The 26,461-nt window shown below is 46.2% G+C and overlaps 1 protein-coding gene across 3 annotated transcripts in view; it reads right to left on the reverse strand.

The window, feature by feature from the left end:
• Rora (RAR related orphan receptor A) overlaps nt 1-26,461 on the reverse strand; it is a 743,770-nt gene that overhangs the window by 714,259 nt on the left and 3,050 nt on the right. The window contains exon 2 of one of the 3 annotated variants that reach the window (XM_026779448.1): nt 17,347-20,774. The exons of the other annotated variants lie outside the window; for them this stretch is intronic. Within the exon in view, the coding sequence (XP_026635249.1) occupies nt 20,689-20,774 (86 nt within the window). The 3' untranslated portion in view covers nt 17,347-20,688. Of the gene's footprint in view, nt 1-17,346; nt 20,775-26,461 lie in introns of those variants that run through there. 3 annotated transcript variants of the gene reach the window in all.

Genomic DNA, 26,461 nt, shown 5'->3' on the forward strand with positions numbered 1-26,461 from the left:
CCATGGCTGCAGGCTCAGGAAGGGATCCTTTACCTCTCTCTCCATGGCTGCAGGCTCAGGAAGGGATCCTTTACCTCTCTGCATCTCCACTTTGCCAAGCACACCAGTTCCCCTCCCTCTGCTGGTACCAGCAGATTCATTAAAGGCAGGAAACACCTGTGAAGGAAGATCCTCTTTCTAACAGATTCTGCCAGATCAAGCTGATGGAGGACATTCCCAGAAAAGTGTCAAGATGTCAAAAACACATCAATCCCGTGGATCATGTCACCCAGACTCTTGCCTCGCCAGCTGAACTCATTAGGAAGCGGGTGTCCCTGGTCACCAGACAAGAAACAAAGTTAGTAGAGACCAGGAACTTCTACTTAGAAGGGGCATGTGTATCTCCTGCCCAACGGTGAGAGGTTTAAACAAGAACCTCATACTACTCACTGAAGGGAATTCCCCCTGGTGAGGGCAAGGGAAGACTGGGAGTTGCATTAGAGGTTTTGGCTTTGTGCAAGGGGGAGGCGGAATTTGCAAAAATGAGAATAGATTTGAAGAGGTGTTCAAATGACCCAGGGCATCTTGAAGATGGCACTTTGTTTAATAAATGCATCAGGAACAGGCTAAGAGGAGTAATCGGGGAGCTTACTTACACACAATCTCAGGGGGTGCCCAAATGTCTCAGGAGGCAAGATACACAACGCTCTAGTGTATTAGTTTAAAAATTAGTAAAAATATTGGGGCAGGAGGGTGATGAGCGAAATACCCAGATTATATGGACAGAGAATAGTAGTAGGTGACTGAGGAACCAGAAAGGGTATTTCTTTCAAAACAATGGGTTTCAAGGCTGGAGAGATGGCTCCGTTGGCAAACTGCTCACTACTCAAGCCTGAGTCCCTGAGTTCAATCCTCAACATACATGGAAAAAGCTGAAAACCTGTAATTCCAGTGCCCCCCCCCCCGGAGAAAACAGGAGCACCCTTGGGGCTCACCAGCTAGAAAATGGCAAGTTCGGTGAGAGTCTGTCAAAAATAAGATGGAGAACGAGCAAAGATGATTCAAGGCATCAACCTCGGACCTCCACCTACATGCATGAGTGTGCACACACACACACACAGGCACACGTGCACATACACACGTGGAATTGATTTTTTACGTGTCATAAAAGAGTGGATCCAGTGGTCCCAGAAACCAGCTGAACATGCAAAGGAAAAGTGTTCTCTGAACCCTGAAAATCCTCCACACAGAAACTGACAATTCTAGTCTCCAAGCAGCAGAAGAAAGAAAAATCGCCTTAGGACCCCTGAAGCTTAGCTAGACTCCCCAGCACCTGCCCCTCCTCCAGGCCTCCCAGCCAGGGCTGTTGCCTGAGTGACTGCCCCTTCTGCTACCAAGGGCCTCATGCTCAAAACCTGATTTCCCCAGAACTGAGCAGTTCAGAAGCGCCTCAGTCACACAGATAGAAAGTAAGAGTGTATTGCGAGCAAGCTACTGGACTGAGGTGGCGTTTATCAAAGCAATTACAGTGAGATGTTCTGGGCAGGGGAGGGATGTAATCATGTATGACAGGGATTATCAAAACTGCTTACACAGGGAATCAGGAAACTGATAACAAGCTGACAATGGCCTCTACCTGACTGAGGGATTCCAGGCTCCGCTCTCCCAGGCTTGTCAAACAGAAAGTGCAGCAGACGTTGAACTGTGGAGAGGCGCTGGGCCCTGGGCACATGGAGCGAAGGCTGATGATGGTCTTCGGGTGGAGCAGAGGAATCTTGAAGGAGCTTCCTTGGGTAGCCTCCGCTGGCCCCATTTGCAGGAGCTATGAAGCTGTTTATTCTCACACTGTTCAAAAGCATTTTTATTGGTCCTGACCTCGGACACTACAGGACTGTAGTAGTAAGTTGCAAGACCAAGGAAATAGGAAAAATCTGTCTTCCTTCCTTCTTTTCCCTTCCCTTCCCTTTTTGTATATGTGCTGGGGTATGTGTGTGTTCATGTCTGTCCATGTCTGTATGTGCATATGTACACAGTATTGTATGTAGAGGCCAAAGGTCAATTGTGGAGGTCATCCCTCAATAGCAGCTCACCTTGTCTTTTGAGAGAGGTGCTCTCTGTGCCCTGGAGGTCATCAATAGGTTAAGGTAGCTGACCAACAAACTAGGAATCTGCTTATCTCTGCCTCCCTGAAGCTTGGGTTATACATTTTAACCACCACACCTGGCGCAAGAGATTGAACAGGGGTCCTTCTGCTAATACAGCAGGTGCATTACCAATTGAGCCATCTCTAAAACCCTGGCATGAAGAAACTCTTTGGGCAATAAAAAGAGACCTAAGGAAGTTAGGCTTATACATTGTGACAGGGCCTAGAGTCTGTCAACACTACCCAGAGGCCCTTGTAGTTTTGAGAAAAGGGCTTCCTGAGCAGTAGCCTAGCACTGCCCCTATGGGGCAGGGGGTTGGGGGGGTAGGTTTGGGCTGGTCTTTCTTAATAACAGAAGTGCACGTGTATTGAGAAGATCTCTACCTCCTTTGGACTGGGAGGCCATCAGGGTAGGCACAGGCACGCAGAATAGGGTCATCTCATACCCCAGAGCAGAGAGCAATGCACTAACTTTCTGGAACGCAGAGTTGCTGCAGGATGTGTGAAGCCCAGAGCAGATGCAAACTGCAGGAGATATAACTAATGAATCACAGACAGACAGCACACCGAAATAGAGGCCCCAAATAAAGCAGCCGACCTGGAAAAGGCAACAAATACCTACATTTGCAAGGAGGAGCTGCCTCTTCTCTCCTCTTCCTCCTCCTCAGACCCTCTCTCTGCACCCTGTTTTTCCCTCACCGTGTGGCGCCTGCAGCACCCCTCCCTCCAAGCTCAGCGGACTTGGGGACCCAGCTTCGACTTTATCAACGCCAGGGACAGCAGTGATTTGCATCAAGTTCAATGCTGTCCTTTTGGCAGTTGTTGCACTTAATTGAGTGAAAAAAAAGCTGTCAGTCGAAGGCCCCAGTCCCGAGGTAAATTCACTCTGAACTAACCATCTGCCAGGACTTCTCCCAGGGTACGCCACACTTACCATCTAGAGGATCCGATTCACGGCCTCGTAATTAGATCATCCCTGAATTAAATTGACAGTCTCAGGGAAAAGAAAAATGCAAAGTGTATTTGGAGACCAGAAAGCAGAAGCCGACTTGTCCTAACAAATGTGAGACTATGTATTTTTCTTTTCCCCTGCGATAGACTGGCACAAAGAACGGCTTTCCTCCATGGTTCCTTCACAGCAATTGTTATCTTCCATGCCACCTTCAGGATTCCCTTTTGGGTTTTTGTTTGGAAAGATGAGGCACATCTTGAAAGCAGCTCAGACACACAGAGGACAGTAGAGACAGCAGGTCGGACGTGGTGCCCAGGTAAGATCAGAGCACACTGGCCAACCTTAGCAAACGCTGGGAGCGCCTGAGACTCAGTGTACATCTGCCAATCTGCTGCGTATTCAGAACTAAAGTATTAGGGCTGGGGTGGAAGAGCAGTTAGTAATGAGGACTTGAGTTTGATCCCAAGAATTCACATTTAAAAAAACAGTCAGGTGCAATGGAGGACTTTTCTAATCCCAATAACAGGGAGGCAGACAGGAAGATCGCCAGAGTTCACTGTCCATGCATTGGTCAGCCAGCCTAGCCTACTTGTGGAGTTCTAGGTCAATGAGCTGCCCTGTTTCAACAAAAGGAAGAAAGGAGGGAAAGATGGAGGGAGGGGAACAAGGAAGGAAGGCAGGGAGGGGGGGAGGCATTGAAGGATGAAGGGAGACAGTGAATGGTGCCTCAGAAAGGCCACCTTAAAACGCCCTCCAGTTTCCACAAGCATCAGCACACACATGCACACACGCCCGTGCAAACATGCAGTCACAGGTGAAAATAAATAAACCAATGTTAACAACAGGCTGTTTCTTCTATCACAAGACAGCCAAGCTTTCTGTAAAAGCTGAGAGAGAGAGAGAGAGAGAGAGAGAGAGAGAGAGAGAGAGAGAGAGAGAGAGAGATATCTAATAACTCCTACAGAGAGATTCCTGGGACCGGGCCCTCAGTGCTATGCAACTTGACAACAAGCAAAAGTCAGTGGGAAGAGGGGCCATTCTGTTAGCCTATTGGCTGCTCTGTGCTCCCGACTCCATTCCATCCCAGAGAACACAGTGCATGGAGCCTTCTCCAGGCACAAGTGAGGAAAGGTGAATTTAACTCCAAACAGGATGAGCCCACTTCATTATCACCCGAACATGCAGCTTAGGTACTTCAGTGACACCCATACTTGGAATGCACACTACCCTTAGACCACAGGACAAGGGACAGTTTCCCAAGCTGGAATACACAGGACATCCTGGGAAAAGAATTCTAATGACTGCAATCCAGAATTGATACTGCATAAGAAGGGAACCCAGTATATATATGACAATATCGTCCCCTAAACTATGGCCACAAAACTTAACACAATATGAGGTGAACATGGTGACTTTACAGAATAAGCAAGACTATAATTATTTAGGAAAATTTTGAAGATGCAAAACGAAACAGTGAAATAATAAAATACTAAGATGAAATTTGAAAAGAATTTTAGTGAAAACAAATTTGGGCTTGGAGCTGTAGCTCTGGGGTCCAGGGTTTACTTAATATGCACAAGGTCCGGAGTTCAAGTCTCAGACCTGAAAAGAAAACCAAATGGAGATTGACAGCTATTTAAAACACAACACAAGGAAGACATTTGCCTCTCTCCGTGTGTGTGTCATGTAACCGGAAGCTGTTCACAGAAGATGGAGTTGTATCTTTTTTTTTCCAGTGCTGCAATTGCTCCTGGCTTTCTGTAGGCCAGGTAGGTGCTTCCCCACCAAACAGCCCTGTGTCTTGGTGCAGGCTGGTGTCCATATGATCGCATTCACATATAAAAACACCATCCCTTCAGCAGTGCATGGATATTAAATGATCAAACACACACACACACACACAGTCAGCTTAAACCCTAGATTAAATAAAGATGCCTGGGTTCAGAAAGAGGACTGAGAAAACCACCCAGGATAAAGGGCACAGGGAAACAAAGCTAACAATATATTTAAAGGGAAAATGAAAGAAGAGTTAGGCGAGATTTTTTATGTGGACAACCAGAGTCTCAGAAAAAGAGAAGAGGGGCAATGTCTAAGAATGTTCCAGATTCAGAGGAGAGTGGGCGCTATCCGAAAGGATAAACATATCAAATTCTGAATGTGATACATAAATTCATGCCTAAACATATCATGATGACCCTGCAAGAACACCAAAGAAAAACACAATCTTAAAAGCAAGCAAGCAGACGAATTACCTATGAAGGAGTGACGGTCTGACTGACAGCAAACTTATCATCCACAACAGTGGGTCCTGCCTACTGGTCAAGGGCCATTGCCAAGCTCTTGACTGGAGGGAATGAATTTTGTTCAAAATGATTGCCAAGAGAAACTTCCCCCAAATCAACTGGGCCCGTTAGGGTTAAAAGTATTCTTCATTCATTTCTTCCACAGAATTTTACTAAGTTCCTACTGTGTGCTAGGTAGGAAGGAGGTTCTCTGCTTTCAGTTGGGCAATGGATTCAGGTGAACCGGAGAATAGGGAGTGATGTTGGACCCAGGGGAGACGTGCCCTGAAAGAAGCGGGTTCTAGCTGAGTGTCATCAGACAGGCGGTTATGAGCAAGGGGGACGCATAAACCCTGAGATGCAAAGGCGTGGCATACAAGTGAGCTGTTGTCCCCAAAAGAGCAAAAGCCTAGCATACCTTGGTACTCAAAGAAATGCCAGGTACTCAGAGGGTACAGCATAAATGCTTCTTAAGACTTGGGACAGCAAGAAGGTGAGATAAAGTAACGCATGGGAGGTGGAAAGGCACACTGTGTGCAGACCAGAGTATAACAGAGCCACTGGAGGGTTCATGGGAAGCGCCAGTGAGACAGCCCATGGTAAAGGGCTTGCATCAGATGGGATTATGTTTCTGTGACTCTGGTGTGCGCGTGATTATTTTTGAGACAGGATCTTGCGTATTCCAGGATGGCCTCACACTTGCTGTATAGCTGAAGATGACTGATTTTCTGATCTTGCCTCCACCTGGGATCGTAGGCACGTGTCACCACTGCTGGCTTATGTGTACTGTGACTCAAACCCAAGAACTCCTGCACACTAGACAGGACACACTAAGTGCTCTCCCAGCTGAGCCCCAGCCCAGCCTCAGTGCAGGCCTTTAAGCAAAGAGGGGATCTAAGAGATCTGCTTTCGCCAAGAGCATTTTGGCAAGGGTGTCCACGCCAGTACGTCAGTGAGGACAGCAATGTTCCGTGAGGTGCCCTGGAGCTCTTCATTGTGGTGGGGTGAACTGCCTTCAGCCCTTCACACACAAAGAGTGACAAACTGTGTCTGAGCAAGCCTAAGAAAATTATCCATAAAACCCTGGCCAGGCAAATCCCACAGCGAGCGTTTTCCAATCAGTCCCAAGGCTTACAGCAGAGCTGAGGAAGAAAAAGAAAAGTTCTCCTGGCTCCAGCTGAACACTCTGTCCCGGTTTTTCAATCTAAACGCTTCAGTGTGCCAGTCAGCGGTGTTACTGCTCTGGTGGAAGTGGCGTTCAGCCTCCTCTGGGCCAAATCCTGTCGCCAGAATACCACTGTGCCTCACCCGAGATGGGTGTTTGCTCGTCATCTGGCCCTTCCGGAAAGAGGCAGCAGACTCACAGAATCTGGCTGAATAAAGTCAGGCCTCCACCAAAGCCAAGTTCAGCAACTTCTCTGTTATCAGCTCCCCGATGGGACAGCTGAGCACCAGGTCAGTTCTGAAGACGCTGTCCCTGGGTTCCCATCTTTAATATTCAGAGTCCACCGTGCAAGCATCCCCCAAGCCACAGTCACAGGTTGTTCTCAACACTCAGCTGAAGTGATTTGTTAGAAGGCATGCAGGGATTTCTCCTGCAAGGCCAGAGTCATGTTTTATCTAGGCGGCCGGAAGTCTGCCAAGACACTGAGGAGGAGAGTTCAGTCTCAAGCAGTCCCCTGGCACGAGGCATCTCAGGCCAGGGGAGGACAAGGGGAGACCTAAGGAATGAAGGGGAAAGTCCACCACTGGAAGATGAAGAAGTTGCCACCATTGTGTTTATTAATATTGTGTGCTGGGTTTGCCTACAAAGCTAAGTATAAGCACACCACTGTGTGAGCAAGCATTTCCCTGGGAAATGTGATATCGGGTCAAAGCACCCATCCTCGGGGTCTCCCAACTCAGACAGATGGCTCCTACACATCCTCCTCCTCCCAATGATGTGCTGAGATGATAAGCTCACGGCCAAGGGAGGACACTGAGTTTCTTCCTCCCCCGCCCCCAGCAAACAGGCCCTCGGCGTATCTCTTTTAATGAGTTCTTTCCTGGCAGAGAGAAGGAAACATTTTCTCTTTCAAACTGTGGGAAGATGCAATCATGCCTGCTCCTCCGGACAGCCTGGTAGCACCCTGCCACCTCTACCACAGTGTCCCAAGGCTTCCAGAGAGCCACAGGGAGGTATTCACACTTACTGGAATGCCCGGGTTATCTGCCTCTCATCATGTCTCCTACATGGATGCAACTGAGAGAATGTTTTCCCAGGAGGCAGAACAAGGTATACTAAAATACACATCCCCCACTGGGAATCGTAAACAGTCTAACTTATCCCAAAGATATTACTGATACTGTTTATAATTATCATGCTCAATAAAACTGCAACGGGTGCCTGCTTTTCATAGTGGAAATCCTCTTAAGTAGCTGGGAAGTGTGTGTGTGTGTGTGTGTGCCGGTGTACATATAGTGCATATGTACAGTCCATGTCTATATAATGTACACATACAGTATTCATAAACCTCCTGAGCTGGGGATGTAGCTCAGTCTGTATACTGCTTGTCTAGCATGTAACAAGGCCCTGGATTTGATTCCCAGAACCATATAAATGGGGCACAGCAGTGCACATCTGTAATCCTGGCACCCAGGAGGTAGAGGTAGGAGAATCAGAAGTTTCATGTTATCATTGGCTATGTAGTGAGTTCAAGGCCAGGTTGGGCTACAGGAGACCTTGGTTAGAGAGAGAGAGAGAGACAGGGAGACAGATGCACATGCTTCCATATTCATACATCTACACATCCACTCTACCTGTGAGGTTCAACCTTCCAGAAATTTACAATGAGGCCTGATTACAAAACACACCAACTGATGCCCAGCTGTGTGGTCACACTCTCAATGATCCAGATGTCATAGCCCTTGTTTTTGAAAGGTCTTAAATAATTAAAAAAAAGACAAAATTCTAGTCTTTCCCACAAGAGACAACATAGAATAAAGGCCTTGATTTTTGTCTAAAAGACATCTTTAGAGCTCTTTGCAGGTATGAACAAGGCTATCATAAGAGTGGGCGAACCTCAGAATAAAACATGAGGAGAGAGGACCCCGAGAGTGATGGGCAGATGGAGTAAATGTGAGACATCCATTCAATGGAATATTGCTCAATCAGAAAAAGGGAAAAGTTCAGCAACTCCAATGTGAAAATCTGAAGCTTTTGAATGAAGGCTGCACAGACAGTAAAGTCTACATGAATAAATAAAATCTGAAGAGCCCAGATTTGGGGCTCTTTGGGTGAAGGATATTCAACCTATACTAACATATTCTATGGCACAGATGAGTCCTAACATGCTGTGGCCAGTGAAGTAAGTCAGACAGAAAGACTGCATTTTATATAATTCAATTTCAGTAAAATGTCTAGAAACGGCAAACGGAGACCAATGGCTGCAGTAGGCCAGGTCGCGGGGTGAGAGGGGATCTCCTTGGGGTGACATGAGTGTCCACGTAGACTGAGGTAGAGGTTGTAAAACCCTATGAATTTACAAAAACACATGACTTCACTTTTAAGAGTGAGTAATTTTTCAAGTGTTCCTCAACAATTATTGAAAGAAAGTGGTGGCGCACGCCTTTAATCCCAGCACTCGGGAGGCAGAGGCAGGAGGATCTCTGTGAGTTCGAGGCCAGCCTGGTCTAGAAGACTAGTTCCAGGAAAGGCTAAAAAGCTACAGAGAAACCCTGTCTCGAAAAAAAAAAAATTATCGAAAGAAAGAATTAATGTCCCATGGTTCTGTAAGTGAGGACTCAGTCACCAGGTCACAGGGCATCAGAGCTGTAGAAAGTCACACCTTGGCAAATCTCTGTACTGTGGAAGAGGTAGGGCCTCTTGGGGAAAAGACACTGACTCAGGGCTACCTACAACAAAGAACTATGCTGTGATGGGAACATGGGTATCCTAGTACTTGTCCTGTGCACCATCAGCATTTGCTTTGGATCATTTTGCATTACAGCAACACTCTGGGCATCAGGAACACACAAACTACATGCTTCTGGACTATACCTGACTCCGGATAACCCATGACTTAGTGGTTTTCAGCTTACCTCGGTGCTTCTGGATCTCAGTCTGTCATTCTCTCAGAGCTTTCAACGGATGTCTCTTTCCTTAGCCTAGAGATGCACAGGTGAGGGCTTTTTAGAAGCTAGTTGACTCTAAGAGGCTCACAGTTTCAATGCACGCTACTGCAAACTCCCTAATTCAGAGCCAGCCTCAGGCTTGTCAACCTAACAGAAATGTAAAATAGATCCTCCAGTTGCCACAGAATTAAAATGCAATCCAATTAGGCAGGATACAAAGGAACTTGTCACCAAATTACCAGAAAAATGAAAAATAAATAAATAAATCTCATACTCCAATTTAAAACAAATGATAATATAACCTCAATTAGCTTGGGATTCACTGGCAGAGCTCAAATGATACAGGACTAGGATGAGAAAATACTCTGCTGTTTAAACAAATGAGCAAGAAAAAAACCAACATTTTGGAAACAACTCAATCACCCAGGAAAATTATATGTATACTTCAAGCACTGGCCAAGACATGCCCTAAAAGTTTATGCCCCCAACAAACATCTATGTTGCAGTGGTAGACCCCTTTGCAATGGCATTAGCAAATGAGGCCTTTGAGAACTAAATAGGGCAGGATGAAGTGATGGTCTTCAGCCCATCAGAACAGGATTATTCTAATTAGTGGAAGGGAGGGACAGGGGGCAGTGATGGCTCAGTTGGTAAAGTGATTGCGATGCATCCTTGATAACCTGAGTTCCTACAAACCTTTATGCTGTAGAATAATCCTCTTCTACACTGTAAAGATTTGTCACTTGAATTGGTTTAATAAAACACTGATTGGCCAATAGTCAGGCAGGAAGTATAGGTAGGGAGACCAAACTAAGGATGATGGGAAGGAGAAGGGCAGTCAGAAGTCTGCAGCCAGATGCAGAGGGAGCAGGAGATGAATGTGCCATGCTAAAAGGTACTGACATGTGTCAGAGTGTAAATAAGGAATATAAGTTAGCCCAAAATGTAAGAGCTAGTTAGTAATAAGCCTGAGCTATTGGCAAAGCATTTATAATTTATATAAGTCCCTGTGTGGTAATTTGGAAAGCAACTGCCAGGTATTTGGAAACAGGCAGTGGAGACAGAAAACATGCATTTACAACCCCATAAACCCACTACAAAAATAGGTATAGTATCTTGCATTTGTAATCCCTAGGCTGGGGAAGCAGACTTGTGCCTCCCTGTGGCTGCTGAGCAATCTCTGGATTACCTGTGAGCTTGAGAGCTCCAGGCCAATGAGAGACCCTGTCTGAAAAACCAAGTTGGGCCACAGATAAGGAATGATACCTGAGGTGGACTTCTGGTCTGTGCATATGCATGCATGTGTATCTGCAGACAGATGAACAGACACACACAGAGAAGAAAAATTAAAATAATAAGAGTAAAAGTCACTTCAGCTTCCCATTCCTACCATGCGACACAAGAATGAGGAGGTGGCTCTGCCAAGCCAGGAAGCTTGAAATCTGAACAGTCAGAAAATAAATGTTGCTTAAGTCACCAGCCTGTGGTATTTTGTTACAGCAGCTGAGCTGACCAGAGGCAACCACATAGCTCCTTTATGGGTCTGTAGCTCTCCTAAGTGACCCAGTTTAAGTGATTGCCCAAGGACCGACCCTTCCTTAGGAAGGCAACTGTGCCCATCAGCCTGGACCAGGGGTAGAACCACTCCATCCCTCATGCTACATGTTGCAGGGTCCACTTTCGTGCCGACTTATTTATGCAAGTACAGTCTATCTCCCGATGCTTTCGCCTTGGCACTCAGTGAAAACGAAAATAGAACTGCATATTTAGCTCAACGTCCCTGTCGCGGAACCAGGCCCTAACTTCTGAAAATGTACCTCGGCCTCAAAACGAAGGCTCTCCTCAAACTGCCTCTCTCCTCAGGGGTCTGGCAGATGACTGATTCCACGGTCTTGGAGGTTCCCCGAAAGAAGCAAAGATTGCCTTCTCTGGAAACTCTGGAGGACCACAGGACTAACAAAGGAGGGAGCCTTCCCTGTCCAGGCCATGAAGAGGCTCAGATGTTAAGTACACCAACGGTTACACATACCTAAGCAGCTCACAGGGCTGAGGGATTAGGAGGATACTGGCAAGTTTTTCTTTCTCTGACAAAGTCCAGCTTCCTTCCCTCTTTCACTTCAGTTACCCGAAAGGACTCTTTAGTTTCACATCTAACGTGGGGAGAAAATTCCACGCAGAAAACCATGAGGAGATTTGATCTAAGCACGAAAAGAGACTGTTTGGGGGTGGAAACAAAGATTCTGTTTCAAACCCCAGAGGTTAAGTCCATGCCCGTTATCACGGAATAAAATAGTGCAAACTACACAATCTCTAAGTTATCACCTCCCAATTTCCTCAAATAACTCCGTTTTCCTAGCTTGTGGAAGGAAACAGGAGGAATAGGAACGCCGGGAGGGTATCCGTGTAGCCTAAAGCCACAAATGCTTTCATCTTAGAGAGAGAAAGAGGACAGAGAGAGGAGAAAGAAGAGGAAGAGGAGGAGGCAGCAGGGAGTCGTGATCCATACCTGTAAGCCCAGCATTGGGAAGCTGAGGCAGGGGGACTGCCACAAAGTTGAGGTCAGCCTAGGCTACATAGTAAATTACAAGCCAGTCTAAGCTAGAATGTGCATCCCCTCTAAAATAAATAAATAAATAAATAAATAAACAGCAAGTAAATATATGTCTGAAAGGAAGAATAAATATTTAAACTTAATTAAAAGTTGAAGCCACAAACAAGAGTTCTCCTCCCCATTGCACGAGGCTAAGATAATGCATCTTCCTAGGATCCTAAACAGAAACCCTCAGTGCTCCTCAAGCTGACACAGGACCGTCAAAGACACAGCCCAACTACTCTCCCTCACCAGGGGTCCCAGTTCTCATCCAGCCTCTCAGCACCCTGACGCCTGGCCCTCCGCCTTCACTGGCTTATGGGATGGTGGCCAGGGAAAGAGTCACACTGAGAGCTCCCCAAGGTGCTTCTCCGGTGACCAGTTGGTGAGATTTCATCCTGTGTGGGGTTAGCTTTGTCTAGCTAGGCAGAGGAAGCCCTTGGCATGGGTTGAGACTGAATTCTGTTTAGGTTTCCTCGGGGCTCAATTATAAACAGCCCAAAGAAAGGCTCTGCTGTCCTGAAGGGCACCTTTCAAGAGAGAGGGGAAAAAAAAAATAGAACACTCGCCTAACAAAAGCGGACTGTTTGGTCACTGGTGTCCTGAGCAGGGTCTAGTGTATGACCTGGAGGCTTTCTGGAAAGTTAAAAAGGCAGGGCAGAAAACAACAGGAGTGACCCCCCCCCCAACACCCACTGCAGACCCCCTTTCCTCTTAGAAGAGCCAGCAGATAAAATATAAACCCCTTTGATGAAAACTCCAGCCGGAGCTCAGCTTTCAGGTATTAGAAGACACCGGCTTCCCAAGGCCTCCCTACTGTCAGATCAAATACCCGCACGCGATTTCCCTGGTATCTGCCTGGTTTTCCCCCACACCATAAAAAACAGGCTTTCCCTTTAATCTACTTAGCACACTGTGGGCAGAGGCCTCTAATTTCATAGCATAGAGATAACACAAGTAACTCATGTGACACATTAGTGGATATGGAGGGGAGAACGTTCAGTCAGAGCTCATTGAAAACAATAATGCATTCCCGAGGGCCATGGCATGGCTCTTCCACAAGGCTAACCCCTCCTGGCAGTAACCGGAGGTAAGATTGGGTCAACCAATTAGTGGCTGGCTTGCTTGAACTCCACAGGTTCCCCAAATCACAAAACACTTTCCTAGTCCTTCCTGGGATGCACAAGGACCAACTTTCTCCCAGGACTTCCAGAAGCTGCTGCCTACCTAAAATACCCTGGAGAACAGAGGCAGGATGATGATTTGGTTGGTAAGGTGCTTGCCATGTAAGCAGGAGCCATGTACCACAGCATGGTGATACAGGTTTGTAATCTCAGAGCTGGGAAGGTGGGAACAGGGGAATCCCTGTAGATCACTGGGCTTAGCCTAGCCCAGCCCTGGCCTCAAGCTCCAAGGTAGCGAGTGATAACACGGTTTGAAAAGGACTAGGTGGGTGGCATTTGAGGACCAACAGCTGGGTTTCATCTGGTCTGTGAAGATGCGTACACACACACACACACACACACATACACACACAGAGAGAGAGACCCTAGAAAACAGTAAGTGTCCAAACCCACATAACAACAGAAACCTCACTAAAATCACACCCAATATTGTCTGCTTGGCCAACACACTTGTGTGTTTCTCTTTCCCTTTTGGACCAACCATAAAAGAAGATTTTTCCATTGAGTGAGTCTCCTGGCTAGATCCATCCTTTGAAGGTCTCACACCCTTTCTCGGGCCCCTTTCAACTTTCTCTCCCACACAATCATGCTCTCTGGGCAGTGCAGAGACCATGGCAGAGCTGCTATTCATCCCACATCTCCAGCCTTGAGGCTCTGCCAAGTGCAAGGCAGATTTCCTTTCGAGACGGGATAAATCAATGCTGAGCTGTGTAGAGAGTCTGAGGAGGCGTGGGGGAGGCAGCCCATTCCTCACTCATCAATTGGGTATCAGAAAGGGACCGCCATCGAAGCAGAAGAAACTCAAGGGCAACTTGACCATGACTCTGGCTTTACAGAGACCCCAGTTATTTCCAAGTACCTGGAGGAACTCCGCCTTTTGTGTTTTCGTTGAGTGGATCCATGTGCGTGGGGGTGGGGCAGGGGCTGACGTCAGATGTCCTCCTTCATCCATCTCTATCTAATTTTTTTTTGAGACATCTCTCAAATAACATGGAGTTCAATGCTTCATTTAAACAGGCTGGCCAGAGAGCTTGGGAGTTACAGGCAGCTGCTGCCCCAGGTTTGATAGAGCTGCTGGGACCCCAACTCAGTTCCTCATGCATGTGCGGTGAACTTTTAACTTACCAAGCCATCTCTCCAGCTCCTGGATCTTCTGTATTTGAAAGAAACCCTCCTCCTTTCTTAACCACACACGTCCTTCGGCTTATCAGCCAGTCACATGCATCGGTTCCCTTGTCTTCTTAGGAATAAAGATGCAATCTTCCAAGCTTCTTGGCAAAGGCGCCGCCCAGAGTTAGGCCTCTCACCTCCAGCCTAGCCTAAGTCCGTGTCAGCTGGCCGTCACATACTGGTCTACAGTCCTGTTGTCGGCGTCCTGAGGGTGCTCCAGGAGTGCAGGAGTAAACAGCACAGAGAGATGAGACCGTACACGCCAGAAAATCTACAACCCTTGCTCCAGAGGGACGGAGCCCAATGGGAAGACAAGCATGGCTGGAGCAACAAACTGCGAATTCACTATGGACTGTAACTAATGAGCCAGAAAAGCAGGGTGCATTTGCTACGAAGAAAATAATCAAGGAAAAGGCCAATTAATAAAGAGAAGTTGTCAAGCTCCGTGGTAATTTTCATTATAACATTTTATTAGGCACAAGTTGATATTGATATTTCTTCAAGGAGGATTGCAATAAATTTCTCCACTAACTATATTCTTAATCCAGATGCCAGACCTTGACGCTGTCTTCCCGCTGACTTGAATCTTTCAGGAGTTTAGAAATCAACACTGCTGATTTCAGATACAGGTACTGTGCAGGTGTTTATGGAGTAACTTTACTTCCGATAATTTGGTCACTGGAGCAAACATTCTATCTATGAAAGTTAAGTGTGTTCTAAATGACATAAAAATCTCAGTTCTTCAGATAAGGTTTTTCTGGGGTGTCAGATTAGCAGGGGCAGAGTTGACAGTGCTGTCAAAGCAAAGCCCTAGAGTAAGGGCAGTGAGATATTTCGCCATGCCCCTGGTCATAGTATCCCAGAGCTTCTGGGCCCCTTAAGAACTTAGAGATGGAAGCCTCGGAGACAGCAACCCGGAGTACAAACAGACCAGGAAAGTTATGAAGACCTCCCTAGAGATGCCTGCCTAGGGACTGGTTGGAACCGTACTCAGTCCCAGGCACAGTGACAAAGCCCCCCTGACAGTCCCACTGCCAAAGCCCAGGGACCCAGGGCAAAGGGACACAGCCACAGGAACCTACTCACTTAGGCTCTTTAACTGCCATGTCCCAATGGGGAAGTCATATTGAATTCCGTCTCCCTAGATCCTATTTCTGCTCTCAGGGTTTGGCTATGACTTAATGCACAAAAATATGCTTCTATCTTTGTGCTACAAAAATTGAGGCACTTTTCTTGGGGGACAGATGACAAAGTAAAATGACCAGCATTCCTGAGCTCTGGGATACCTCACTCTCAAATGGAGAATCTCGGGGAACCGAAGTTCTCCGATGAGACTATAGGATGGAGGGGCTGGTGTCATTACAAGCCTAACCTGCGGTAACAGATCATCTGGTCTAGCTCAGGTTGGCTAAAGGCAACACAGCCAAGTATTTCAGGCCAGTTCTATCTACTGTCTTCTCAATCTGCTGGACACATATGTATGTGTGCACGTGCCTATATGGATTTGTGTGTGTGTGTGTGTGTATGACACAAATGTTTGTGTGCCTGAATGTGTATGTGTGTATATGTTACTATATAATGTAATGGAATGTGGTGATATACACATATACAACTTTTTTTTGTTTCCTGACTATATCATAGGAATAAAATTCTCTTAACTACTCTGTTTCTTAAACATCAGCTACTCTCTTTGTGTTTGTGTGTGCACATGCATGCACACATACATGCATGTGCATACACGCACATGTGCGTGTGTGGTGTGATCCTTACTATCACCAACACAAATTAGACAGAACAGATGGTTAACGGTGTAATTCTCTTTACAGTGGAACAGTTATTATAGCATTACTCTATTTTCATTACCACTGAATATTAGCTTCCAAGATATTTGGATGAAGAAATAAAACCACCAAAACACAGTGCCAATTAATTCCGGAAAAGTCACACAGTGTATCAAACCCAAACCATCCTGGTAGAAAGATGGGATTCTGCTCTCCCTTCACCTCCTTGAGCACACTCTGCCTCTGCCCCCTCTGTCCTTTGACCTATCCTAGTCCAGTTGCAAGCAAAATCAACAGAAGACCCTTGGCAAGTGGAATTGAATCTGCAAGAAAAGATACTGTACTCCATGGGCACACCCTCTGCTCCTGCTAAGATTGCCTTCCTGGGTTTGCCCAGTGTCACCGTGGTACCTCTCACTCTTTCTCGGGCTGCTCGCTCATCAACTGTGATGCTGTAACATGACTGCAAACAGGTTGTGAGTCCTTGAGAGTATTGCTTACAAAGTGCATGGAAATGATTAGATTAGAATTTAAAGACTCAGCAGTCAGTCACAGAGTGGCACATTACAAAAGAACAAGCTGAATGGAACCCTTGCAGACAGGAAGGAGACAGTGAGTAAAGGGGAGGGGACGGTGAGGAATTAATGAGACATGAAGCAACAGACATCATCAGAGGATGGCCAGCGGGAAGCATGGAGCTCTCCTAGCTGGGTGCCTGGAGCAGGGCAAAAGCCATGGGGAGAATGGGGGTGCAGGGAGGAAACGGGTAGGCATGGACTTGCTTGTAGTTCAGAAGAACATCTGGGAGGTAACATTAGAGAACCCTAACCATTAGGGGAAGGGGCTCAATCCAGTCACGTGTCCTCTCTTGGCAGGTCCAGCCCATGGTGGGCCAGCTGAATGACAGGGGCTGGATCCAGACCAGAAAGAGAACTGGCCTAAGGTGTCAGGATCGCCACTGAAGCCCCTGAATTCACGCCCATTTCCCAGAATCACAGAACCAAGCAGGGAATGCTCCAGGCAAAGGGAGTGGACGTGCAAGGGGACTGACCATCACTGTGTTGGCCACCATCATCACCACCACGAGAGCCACAAACACTGCTCCCCAGATTTGCTGGCAGGCACTTGACAAGCAATATCACAAGATCATCCCAGCAAGGCTGGCGACACCATCCTCCCCAGTTTTCAGCTTACTGAACTTACCCCGGACACAGCCCAGGGCACACCTGCTGCACCTTCACTCTGCCACTCACTTCACAGGCTCACAACAAACCAGGTACATGTACTCTGTCTCAAAATGTGAGTGTTTGAGATGATCAAGACTGGATCAGCCCTGAGGGTGAAATGGAGGGAAATGATGGATCCAAGACAGGCAGCTATGGAACAAATGAGAACAGCTGGGACCAAACCTTACCAAAGCACAAGAAGACTGAAGATGGGCATGCAGTTGCAGAGCTCTGAGCTGGTTAACTGGGGAAGCAGATACTTTGCAGGGCAACATGGGAAGTGATATCGGAGAAACTAATCAGGATCTACTTTATCTAAGACACTGTAAAGGGGTAAACATATAAGCTGTGTTCCGGGTCATGTGGAGGACAGGCTCACAGCAAGGAAACAACCGTAGAAGATGAAGAAAGCCTTTGAGGAACTGGGAGAAGAGGTCACATGATGGCTGAATGAACTCTTGGTTCATGCGACCAACATCTGTGAAAAACAGGGATCTTGGGAACTGCAGGGGTGAAAGGGTGGATGTTATCTGGTCCCACACCGATCATAGAGGGTCTGAGAAGAAGAGAGGAGACACAGGACAGGGAAAGGGGCAGGAGGACCAAAGAGGAAAGCCATCTAAGACATAGAGGTCAAACATGCCAAGTGGAAAACCATCCGAAGCCTCCAGTGTGAGGTAAGAGATGCACGTGCAGCAGACTGGACCGTTCAGCGGGGCAGGAATCCAGCTTCCCTGTTACCTCTTCAGAGCCCAACACAGTGCCCGACACAGAAAAAGTTCCTGGGAAGTATTTGTTGAATTAAAGAAATGCTGCCCTAGGGGCTGTGGTTCAATTCCCTGTGCCCACATGGTGGATCACACCTGTCCATAACTCAAGTGGATTGGATGCCCTACTCCAGACACCACATACACATGTGGTACCCAGATATACATGCAGAGGAAACATTCATATGCACAAACTAAAGAAACGCTACCCGGTGCTTTGACACAAGTATGTCTGCTCTAAGGCACACGGGGAAATCCCAGATTTTGTATTCCCAGCCAGTCTAAGGCAGATGCACTCATACATGTAATAGGGTAATAACAAGTGTATGCTTAAAATGGCATCAAGCTATGGCACGATTATAATAATGAGTATTTACATTATTTGTCCTCTCCCAGAACTCTATGAGCAGCACCTGGAGCTCCATTTGAGTAACCCCAAAGATTCCTTTCCCCTCAATCCCATGCCAAAGCCCCAGGCAAGGACAGATCTCTCAATATTTGTAAGGAACATCTCCTAAATACACAATAAAGCTAATTCTAAGTGCTATGATGTGTATTTTAAGTGAGAGAACAAAAATAACAGCGAAGCTCAGATAAATAGAAACCCTTTATGTGAAAAGCTTTTTTTCTGTGTGCACACATGTACATATGTGTATGCATAACCATGTGTGCATGCGTATTCCTGCACACTCATACATGAGTGCGTGTGTGCACGCACGTGCAAGCAAACTGGCTTAAATTTGCTTATTTCACTGGACAGCAGGCTGTAAGTATTTCAAGGGCCAAGGAGTTCCCAAACCTGAACCTCCTTAATCAGGCTGAATGTCCCGTGGTTGGAAAGTGACCATCAAAAGGCCCTACTCTTTTGAAGAGTAAATCTGAATGACTCCAACACATCATAAAATTCTATGTTAGACCCTAAGTTCAGAACCAGACCCTTCAATTCACTTCCAGTTTCACAACACACCATGTATTTTTAGAAGAAAAAAAAGATTTATTTTTTCTACTACAAAAATTGTACATTCATACATAATTCAGGAGCCTCAGAAAAGATTAAAACAAAACAGACAATCCCACCATCTTTACCTTATCATTTTATTATTTCATTTTAATGTGTAGTACCAAGTTCATTGACTGATATAATTGTATTTCGTATGTATGAATACACATTAATACATACGTGCTATAAAAATGATACAGTTCTCTGTAGGCTGCGGTGAACAATGTTATTTTTCATTTGGAACAAATCATAAACTTCCTTGTCTTAAGAACACCCCAATTCCACCCTCACCCCCATTGAGACTGTCAGGGAGGAGCTGGGCTAGAGAGCTCTAGGGATACACCTTCTCACGCTAATATTTTGACTAACAAAACAGGGGTAGCTGCAGCAAGCGAGTGCGCATCCGTGCCTCAGGTACAGCCCCACACTCAGGTCCGAAGGAAAACTTGAGAATGTTCAGGAAGTCTCTCAGCGTGGCTTGCATTCTCCCGGTGGCTCTGTGGGGTCTTGAGAAATCTCACTGAATCCATCACTCCCAGAGCTGCCACCTCTGAGACTGTGACATGCTCAACTGTCTGGGTTAAGGGCTCGGGTTCTGCACACCGCTGAGGTTCTCACATCCTGTCCATGTGCGCTCACCCCAATTGGGAGAAGCAGAGTGAAGGAACATAAATTAGCAATTCCATACTTGTCACCTCAGCCAGTCACTCGAAGCACCGTCAGAGGAATCATTTTTGATGATCAAATTATTTATCTGGCTTGGCTTTTCCCGATACTTCATTACCTGGACAACAGAGAGTTATGGGCAGATCATCCTCCCGGCTGCTCTACACTTTTAGAGAGACTATCCTAGGCACACCACTATCCCTGTGGAGCACAGACTGGATCATGACCTTTTCAGCATCCTCAGGTTTCCCAACTGGAAAATGAAAATGAAAAGAGATGCAGTTGATTGAAGAGGTCTCAGGCCCAGGAAGCATACGTGGTTCCTCTGTGACTGGGTGTCTCAAGATCCGCTCACATCCACTCGCTTTTTCCTGTCCGTGACTGCCATGACTCCTAGGGGATGATAGAGGCTCTCTGCTTCTGGAAGCTCAGGATCACATCTGGCTGCCTTTTCTCCGCCTTTGTCCATTTCTCTAGAACTAATTGGAAGAGTCAATAAGCACACCCACCAATACCCGTGAGGCTCCAGGAAGCCGATCTCTCTGCCCTCCAGAGCGACTCTCGCTGTCTGTTTTTCTGAGTATTCCCATACCTGCCTTTGTCAGTTGGCATTCCCAGCAAGTTAGCCATCACTTCTCAAAGTGTCAAATGTGCCTCTTTTCATTGTCCTTGTTAAAGATAATTTAACAATTCAGAGTCAATGCCGACTTCTTTCTCTTCGACATACAGCGTCTCTGCCCCACCTTCATCCACAGCCCCCAATTCCCAGCCCGAAATGGGCAACCCTTCTCACCTTTCCTTTCCCCTTATTCACTGGTATTTTCACCGAAATACCTCACCCAGTGAGACACATTTTAGCTTGTGGGTTCTCGTTCCTTCGCTTCGGTGAGACATGTCTGTGCTTAGAGACTGTAAAGTCACCTTCAGGAAAGAAGCATATAGCATAGGCTGTCAATTAATCAGAACAAGGCAAGGGAAATGGCATCATGCACAACTCGCATCCTGCTACATATATTTATGCTTAGGGGAGATCAAGGTGATTCCTGGTACACAACTGAAAAATTCAGAGCTGTGCCTTTTGTTGGCCTACAAGCCCAACACCTAACTCTACACACAAGAGTTAACAGCCCAGAATGCCGAAGACAGGTTTAGTGTGCCTCATTCTGCATTCAAACTCCGGCCTCTAAGTTTTTTGCCCCCCCCCCCATTTTCTGGAAATTTCATCTCTACTCTTTGCGAGCTCCCTGTTTATCCTCGGCGATATTCTTTGCCTGTAAAACAAGTCAACTGATTTTCCTATTCTATAATTTCTAGTCCCATATCAAGTTTGACAGATGGATTTTTTTTCAGCCTGCTTCTCTTTCCCCTAGTGAAGCACAGACCCACACGTCACCATTCCTGTCACGTGTACAATTCCATCAAGTTTCAGAGTGTCATTTCTACACAATTTTATTTCTTCTTCTTTCACACACGCCTACCACTTACGTACAGCAACTCACTATATTCATATTTCATAAACTCCATCGGTGTTCAGTAAAATCCTCCCCCCGAAGTAAGCTAGATATTTTTAACAGTGCAAACCTCTTTCCCCGGCTTGAGGATCTGGCACTAAGTGCTGCCCTTTCCTTGTATCTTGGAAGACATCGTCTACTATGACCGCTGCCTGCATGTAGAAACTTCGTTCGTACTTCAGAACAGTTAAGGCAATTTGTATCCCAAGTGCCACCACCCAGTGACAGAGCTAAGATGACTCCACCTGAGAGGAAATACAGCCTGCGTATCATGACGCTCCTGTCTCACTCCCAGGGGAAAATGGACAGAAATTCCCCGAGATAGCTCCGGGTTCTCCTCCATCTTTGAAGGTGTGGGCAACCTACACTCTGAGCATCCACGAGTACAGGACTCCCCGGGAAGTCACAAGGATCCAAGTTTTGTAGATAAACATGTCACCAGGAAGCCACAGTGCCTCTGCTATCATTAATGCACCATCTCCTGTGACATGGTGGCACAGTTTATAATAATGTCTTGTCATTTCATAAAAAATCTTTCGGGAGGGGACTGTTCCTCCATCAATGGGGGATTTTCCCCTGTAATTCCTTCTGTTGAGGGAGCGACTGTTCCTCCATCAATGGGGGATTTTTTTCCTGGACAGCAGCAGCATGGAAAAGCTGGGGTCGAAAGCCAGTCTCCCCACAATGAGTTGTGCTGCCTTCATCCTTCACAGTACCCTCCTCTTCTACTATAACAACTTCTTTAAACAATCCCCTTACCAAACAAATCGTCCATTAGTACAAATGATGAGGATGATGGGGTATCATAACGCCAGGAATCCAAACCCAGTGCCATCAGAGGCTGCAGAAGATTATAATGACGAACATTAACTTGTCATCCGGAAATGCCTCCCAAAGGCCACAGTTAGGAAAGGACTTCCTCCTCGGCTCTCTAAATGTTCCTTCCTACATGCTTGACCCTTGTCTGTTCCTAACCTTCCAGGTGCAGGAGACCCCTACCCAAGAGGTGCTCCCAGCATCCCCAAAGGAATGGTTAAGTTAGGAGTGATTTCCCCCCCCTATTGCATGAGAGGAAGCCACATGACAGGCCTCCTAAACAGAACTGCCTCCCTGGATACGTCAGGATTTTGCATCTTCTATAATTCCAAAGCAGTGGTTCTCAAACTGTCGGTCACAACCTCTTTGGGGCTGCATGTCAGATATCTTTCATATCATATATTTACAGTAGGGTTCATAACAGTAATAAAATCACAGTTAAGAAGTATCAACAAAACTAATTTTATGGTTGGGGGTCATTACAACATGCAGAACTGTGTTAAAGGGTCCCAGTGTTAAGGAGGCTGAGAAGCAGTACTCCGTGGAAAGAAGGAAGAAGACTTGAGCAGACAGCTGTAACCCAAACACTCAGGAGGTCCAGACAGGAGGATCTCCCCGAGACCCTGTCTCAAAGAAGCAAACAAACAAACAGAAAGATTTTAGATTCTGGTTGACAATTTCCTGTAAGCAAAACCCTCCACTAACCCGGAACAACTAATTGAATTTCTGACTTGCTACTTGCAACACAGAAAACAAGGAAGCCAACAGTTCTGCTATGGATTTCACAGAAAGAAAAAGAAACGATTTCCAGGTGGGATCAAGACAGACGGCGGCCAGTCCCCCTAGTCCCCGATAGCGGCTCCATTTTCAGTTCTGTAATGTACAATCAGAATTCATGCTCAGGACCGTGACCCCACAGCACTGGGAGACTACGAAACTCCAAGGAAAGATTCAATTACCTTCCTGACGCGCTCGCTAGGCTAGGAGAGGGAGCCACACAGCTAAAAAACTTACTCAAAAAGGAAAAGACAAAACAGAAAACAAAAAAAACAAAAGAAAATGCATGGGACTAATCTAGTGTCTGACAGAAAATCAATTCATTGGCAAAGTCTTGGTGCCCTCAGAGGAAGGAAAAAAAAACATGGCTTATTATACAGCCGCCAAGACTTGGCCAATGACCATCTGGGTTATTTTTAAGCACTAACCTACAAATTACACAAGTATAATAGTAAATAGTGTATTAGTAAATAGCCTAAAATATGGTTGAAAAGTTTTAACAGCTTAATTCTAACCAACATTTCCCATGATAAATTAGTCATAAAATAAATATACAGGAGAAAAACAGAGAGGGGGGAGGGAGAGAGAAGGGGGGAGAGAAAGAGAGAGGAAGAAGGAGGAAGGAAGAGACCACCAACCCAAATCCAGAGCAAGGGAGATATTTGGACTTGGGAACGTGTTCTGCATTTGAGGTTAGTGTACGCCCTAGTAGCCCGAAGCCCTTTCAAGTGATACTCTTTGCTCTAGAAGAATTCATAACTCACCCTGACGGGTGAATCAGGGATCTCCATGAGGGAGTGAAAGGGACCTCCTTCAGAGACCTGCACATCATCTCAAAGATGACTTAAAGAGTGAGGGGAAGAAGATGTCATATTAGGACACACACACTCATACACACACACACACACACACACACACACACACACACACTCCTACCTCTAACATGCAGCATTGTATTTTGCCTCCTGACACTCAGAAGTATCCACAGAAGTTAAGATATAACATGGAGATCAGAGTGGGGAGAGGCATGGGGAAAGGAGGAAATCTCCGAAAAAGTAACATATGCTGTAAAACATCACAGGGCATGGGGGCTAGGGAGCCGGCTCAGTTGGTTAAAACATCCAGAACCCACATACAAAAGCCAGATGTGGAAACACACACCTGTAATCCCAACACAGGGAAGGCTGAAACAGGAGGATTCCTGAGGCTCACTGGCCAGCCAGCCTAGCAGAACCATCAAACTGTAAGTCCAGTGAAAGACCGTATCTCAAAAAATAAAGTAGAGGGCAATTTAGGAAGACACCTGACATTGACCTCTGACCCCACATGCACACACAGTAGCATTTTACAAATGGGGTTCATGTTATGTAAATATAATGGCCATTAACATGCAACCCAGTGAGTCTTTTCAACACCACACAAGTTCCTAAAAGCAAAATGGAAACTTTAGAGAAAAAAAATGTACTCCCTCTACCTGACACTGAACAGAGAAGGGCCCATGCAGACTTGCATACCAAGGGTTAACTTTAGACATAAGTGGCTTTGTTTCCAAACGTAATTAAGCTCTCTCTACAAGTTCCCTGGACATTTTCAGCCACAGGCACAACTCTGGCTATTAACATCCTTGCACCTCTATGTCCCATGTTCAGCCTGCCCGACATCAAGGGGAGTACTGTGCCCTGCCCCCCACACACAAACACACACACACACACACACACACACACACACACACACATCCTGAACAGTCAAGGGGAGAAGCGGCATCAGAGCCCAGCTCCTGGACAGGCATCAACCACACTACTGAGTCAGAAAAAGACATTTCGAAAGCTCAGGGCTCTTCACAATGCCAGTGGGTTTTGGAAAACAGAGGAAGGGTGTGCTATAAGTGTTTTAGCCACTCAGGGCTTAGATTCTAGATTAATAATTCAATTCTTTATAAGAAATTAGGAGGAAGCAACATGAAGGTTATCCTAACTATCATAAAATGCATTTCTAACATCATTCCATTGCATTTTAAAGGGTATAATTATAAATGTTTTTATGAGCAATTTATCAGAAAATTAAAGTCCCTTAGTGTGTGTGTGTGTGTGTGTGTGTGTGTGTGTGTATCATCCTATCTCACCGGGAAAGAGTTTTTCTCCCAGCCAGGGAAACTACTGTTTATTCGCTGTGGAGAACAAGGACCATGCCAGCAAAGGTGATCCGAAAATTCATCTCCAGAAAAGATGCCATATTGCTAGGTAAGAGAACCTTCTAGAAAGTGAATCAGCAGGGACTGGTGAGGAGAGGGGAGGGGATGCACTCCCCAAGTGGAGGAGAGATGCAGTTCTCACTGCATTCCTCCAGGTTGCAGAGCAGTGCAGGCCCTGATAATTGATTTTTAAGTCGCTCTTAGCTGAGCTTCCAGGGGGTGGTCCCTCAGTCCCACCCCAGCTTTTCAGCATTCCCCCCATCCTTTGGTTTCGATTTTTCTCTTGGGTTGGCCAGCCCTAAAAGCCTTGTACACCAGCACTGCGAACCCAGTCCACAGGTACACAGTCCGGTGAGGGTAACTAGTCGTGGAGTACAATATGCAAGCTTCTAACATGCATAGAATACAGAGATCCTGGGAAAGGGTTTCTAACACCAGTTACGCCACGCTGCTCACCGATCCCGAAAGTCCCCCAAAGCCTTGTGAAATTAAAGGTTCACAGTAGTTTTATGTCCCCCCTTCACTCTTACTCGCCCTCCTGCTTCTTGTCTGTCTTTTATTTTTTTCCACCGCTTTCCCATGGTGCAGGAAAGATGGAGCTAAATGACACCAGTCATCATTAATACTTTCTAGAACATGGAAGGGTTTCATTAAGACCGTGACCATTCCCTTGGAGTTGGAAGGAGCACTGGGAGATCAACTTCCTGATTATAAAACCACACATCTGATTTTGAAAGTCCAGGCACGGAAGGCCTCTAATCCGTTCATACTTAGATTCCCAGGACAGAGGAATTTAACAACAGCCTCAAATCTACCCAGGCAATATCTCATGAGGTCGCATCAATGTCACGAGAATACACCTGCAATTTCTGTAGGCTCCAAGCCCCCAAAGCCCAGAGGAACGCACCTCCCAAGGCAGAAAAGCTTCCCTTTCACCCAGAAACTCCACTAGCTCTTCTGAGGTGGAATGGGCTAATTGCGAGGTGCTGATGTTTGCTTTGCCTTTTGAGCCTGTGCCTTTATGTTTTAAGTATTTAAGAGGCATAATCACCTAGTGTGTAGGTTAATTTCTTTCTGATATTGTAATTTATGCAACATTAATATGGGATGCCAGCTCCAATTTTCTTCTGCTTACGCTCCAGGAGCCGAGTTGCATATTCTGCCAACTCCATTACATCATCTAAAAACCCAAACATTTCCCATTTGCACATCACTCTCAACTACCCAGCATACTGACACAGTCTCTCCTTTTCTCCAGGGTGCGCTCTCTCTCTCTCTCTCTCTCTCTCTCTCTCTCTCTCTCTCTCTCTCTC

The sequence above is a fragment of the Microtus ochrogaster genome, chromosome 5 (genome assembly GCF_000317375.1).
Source record: "Microtus ochrogaster isolate Prairie Vole_2 chromosome 5, MicOch1.0, whole genome shotgun sequence".
NCBI classification, from domain to species: Eukaryota; Metazoa; Chordata; class Mammalia; order Rodentia; family Cricetidae; genus Microtus; species Microtus ochrogaster.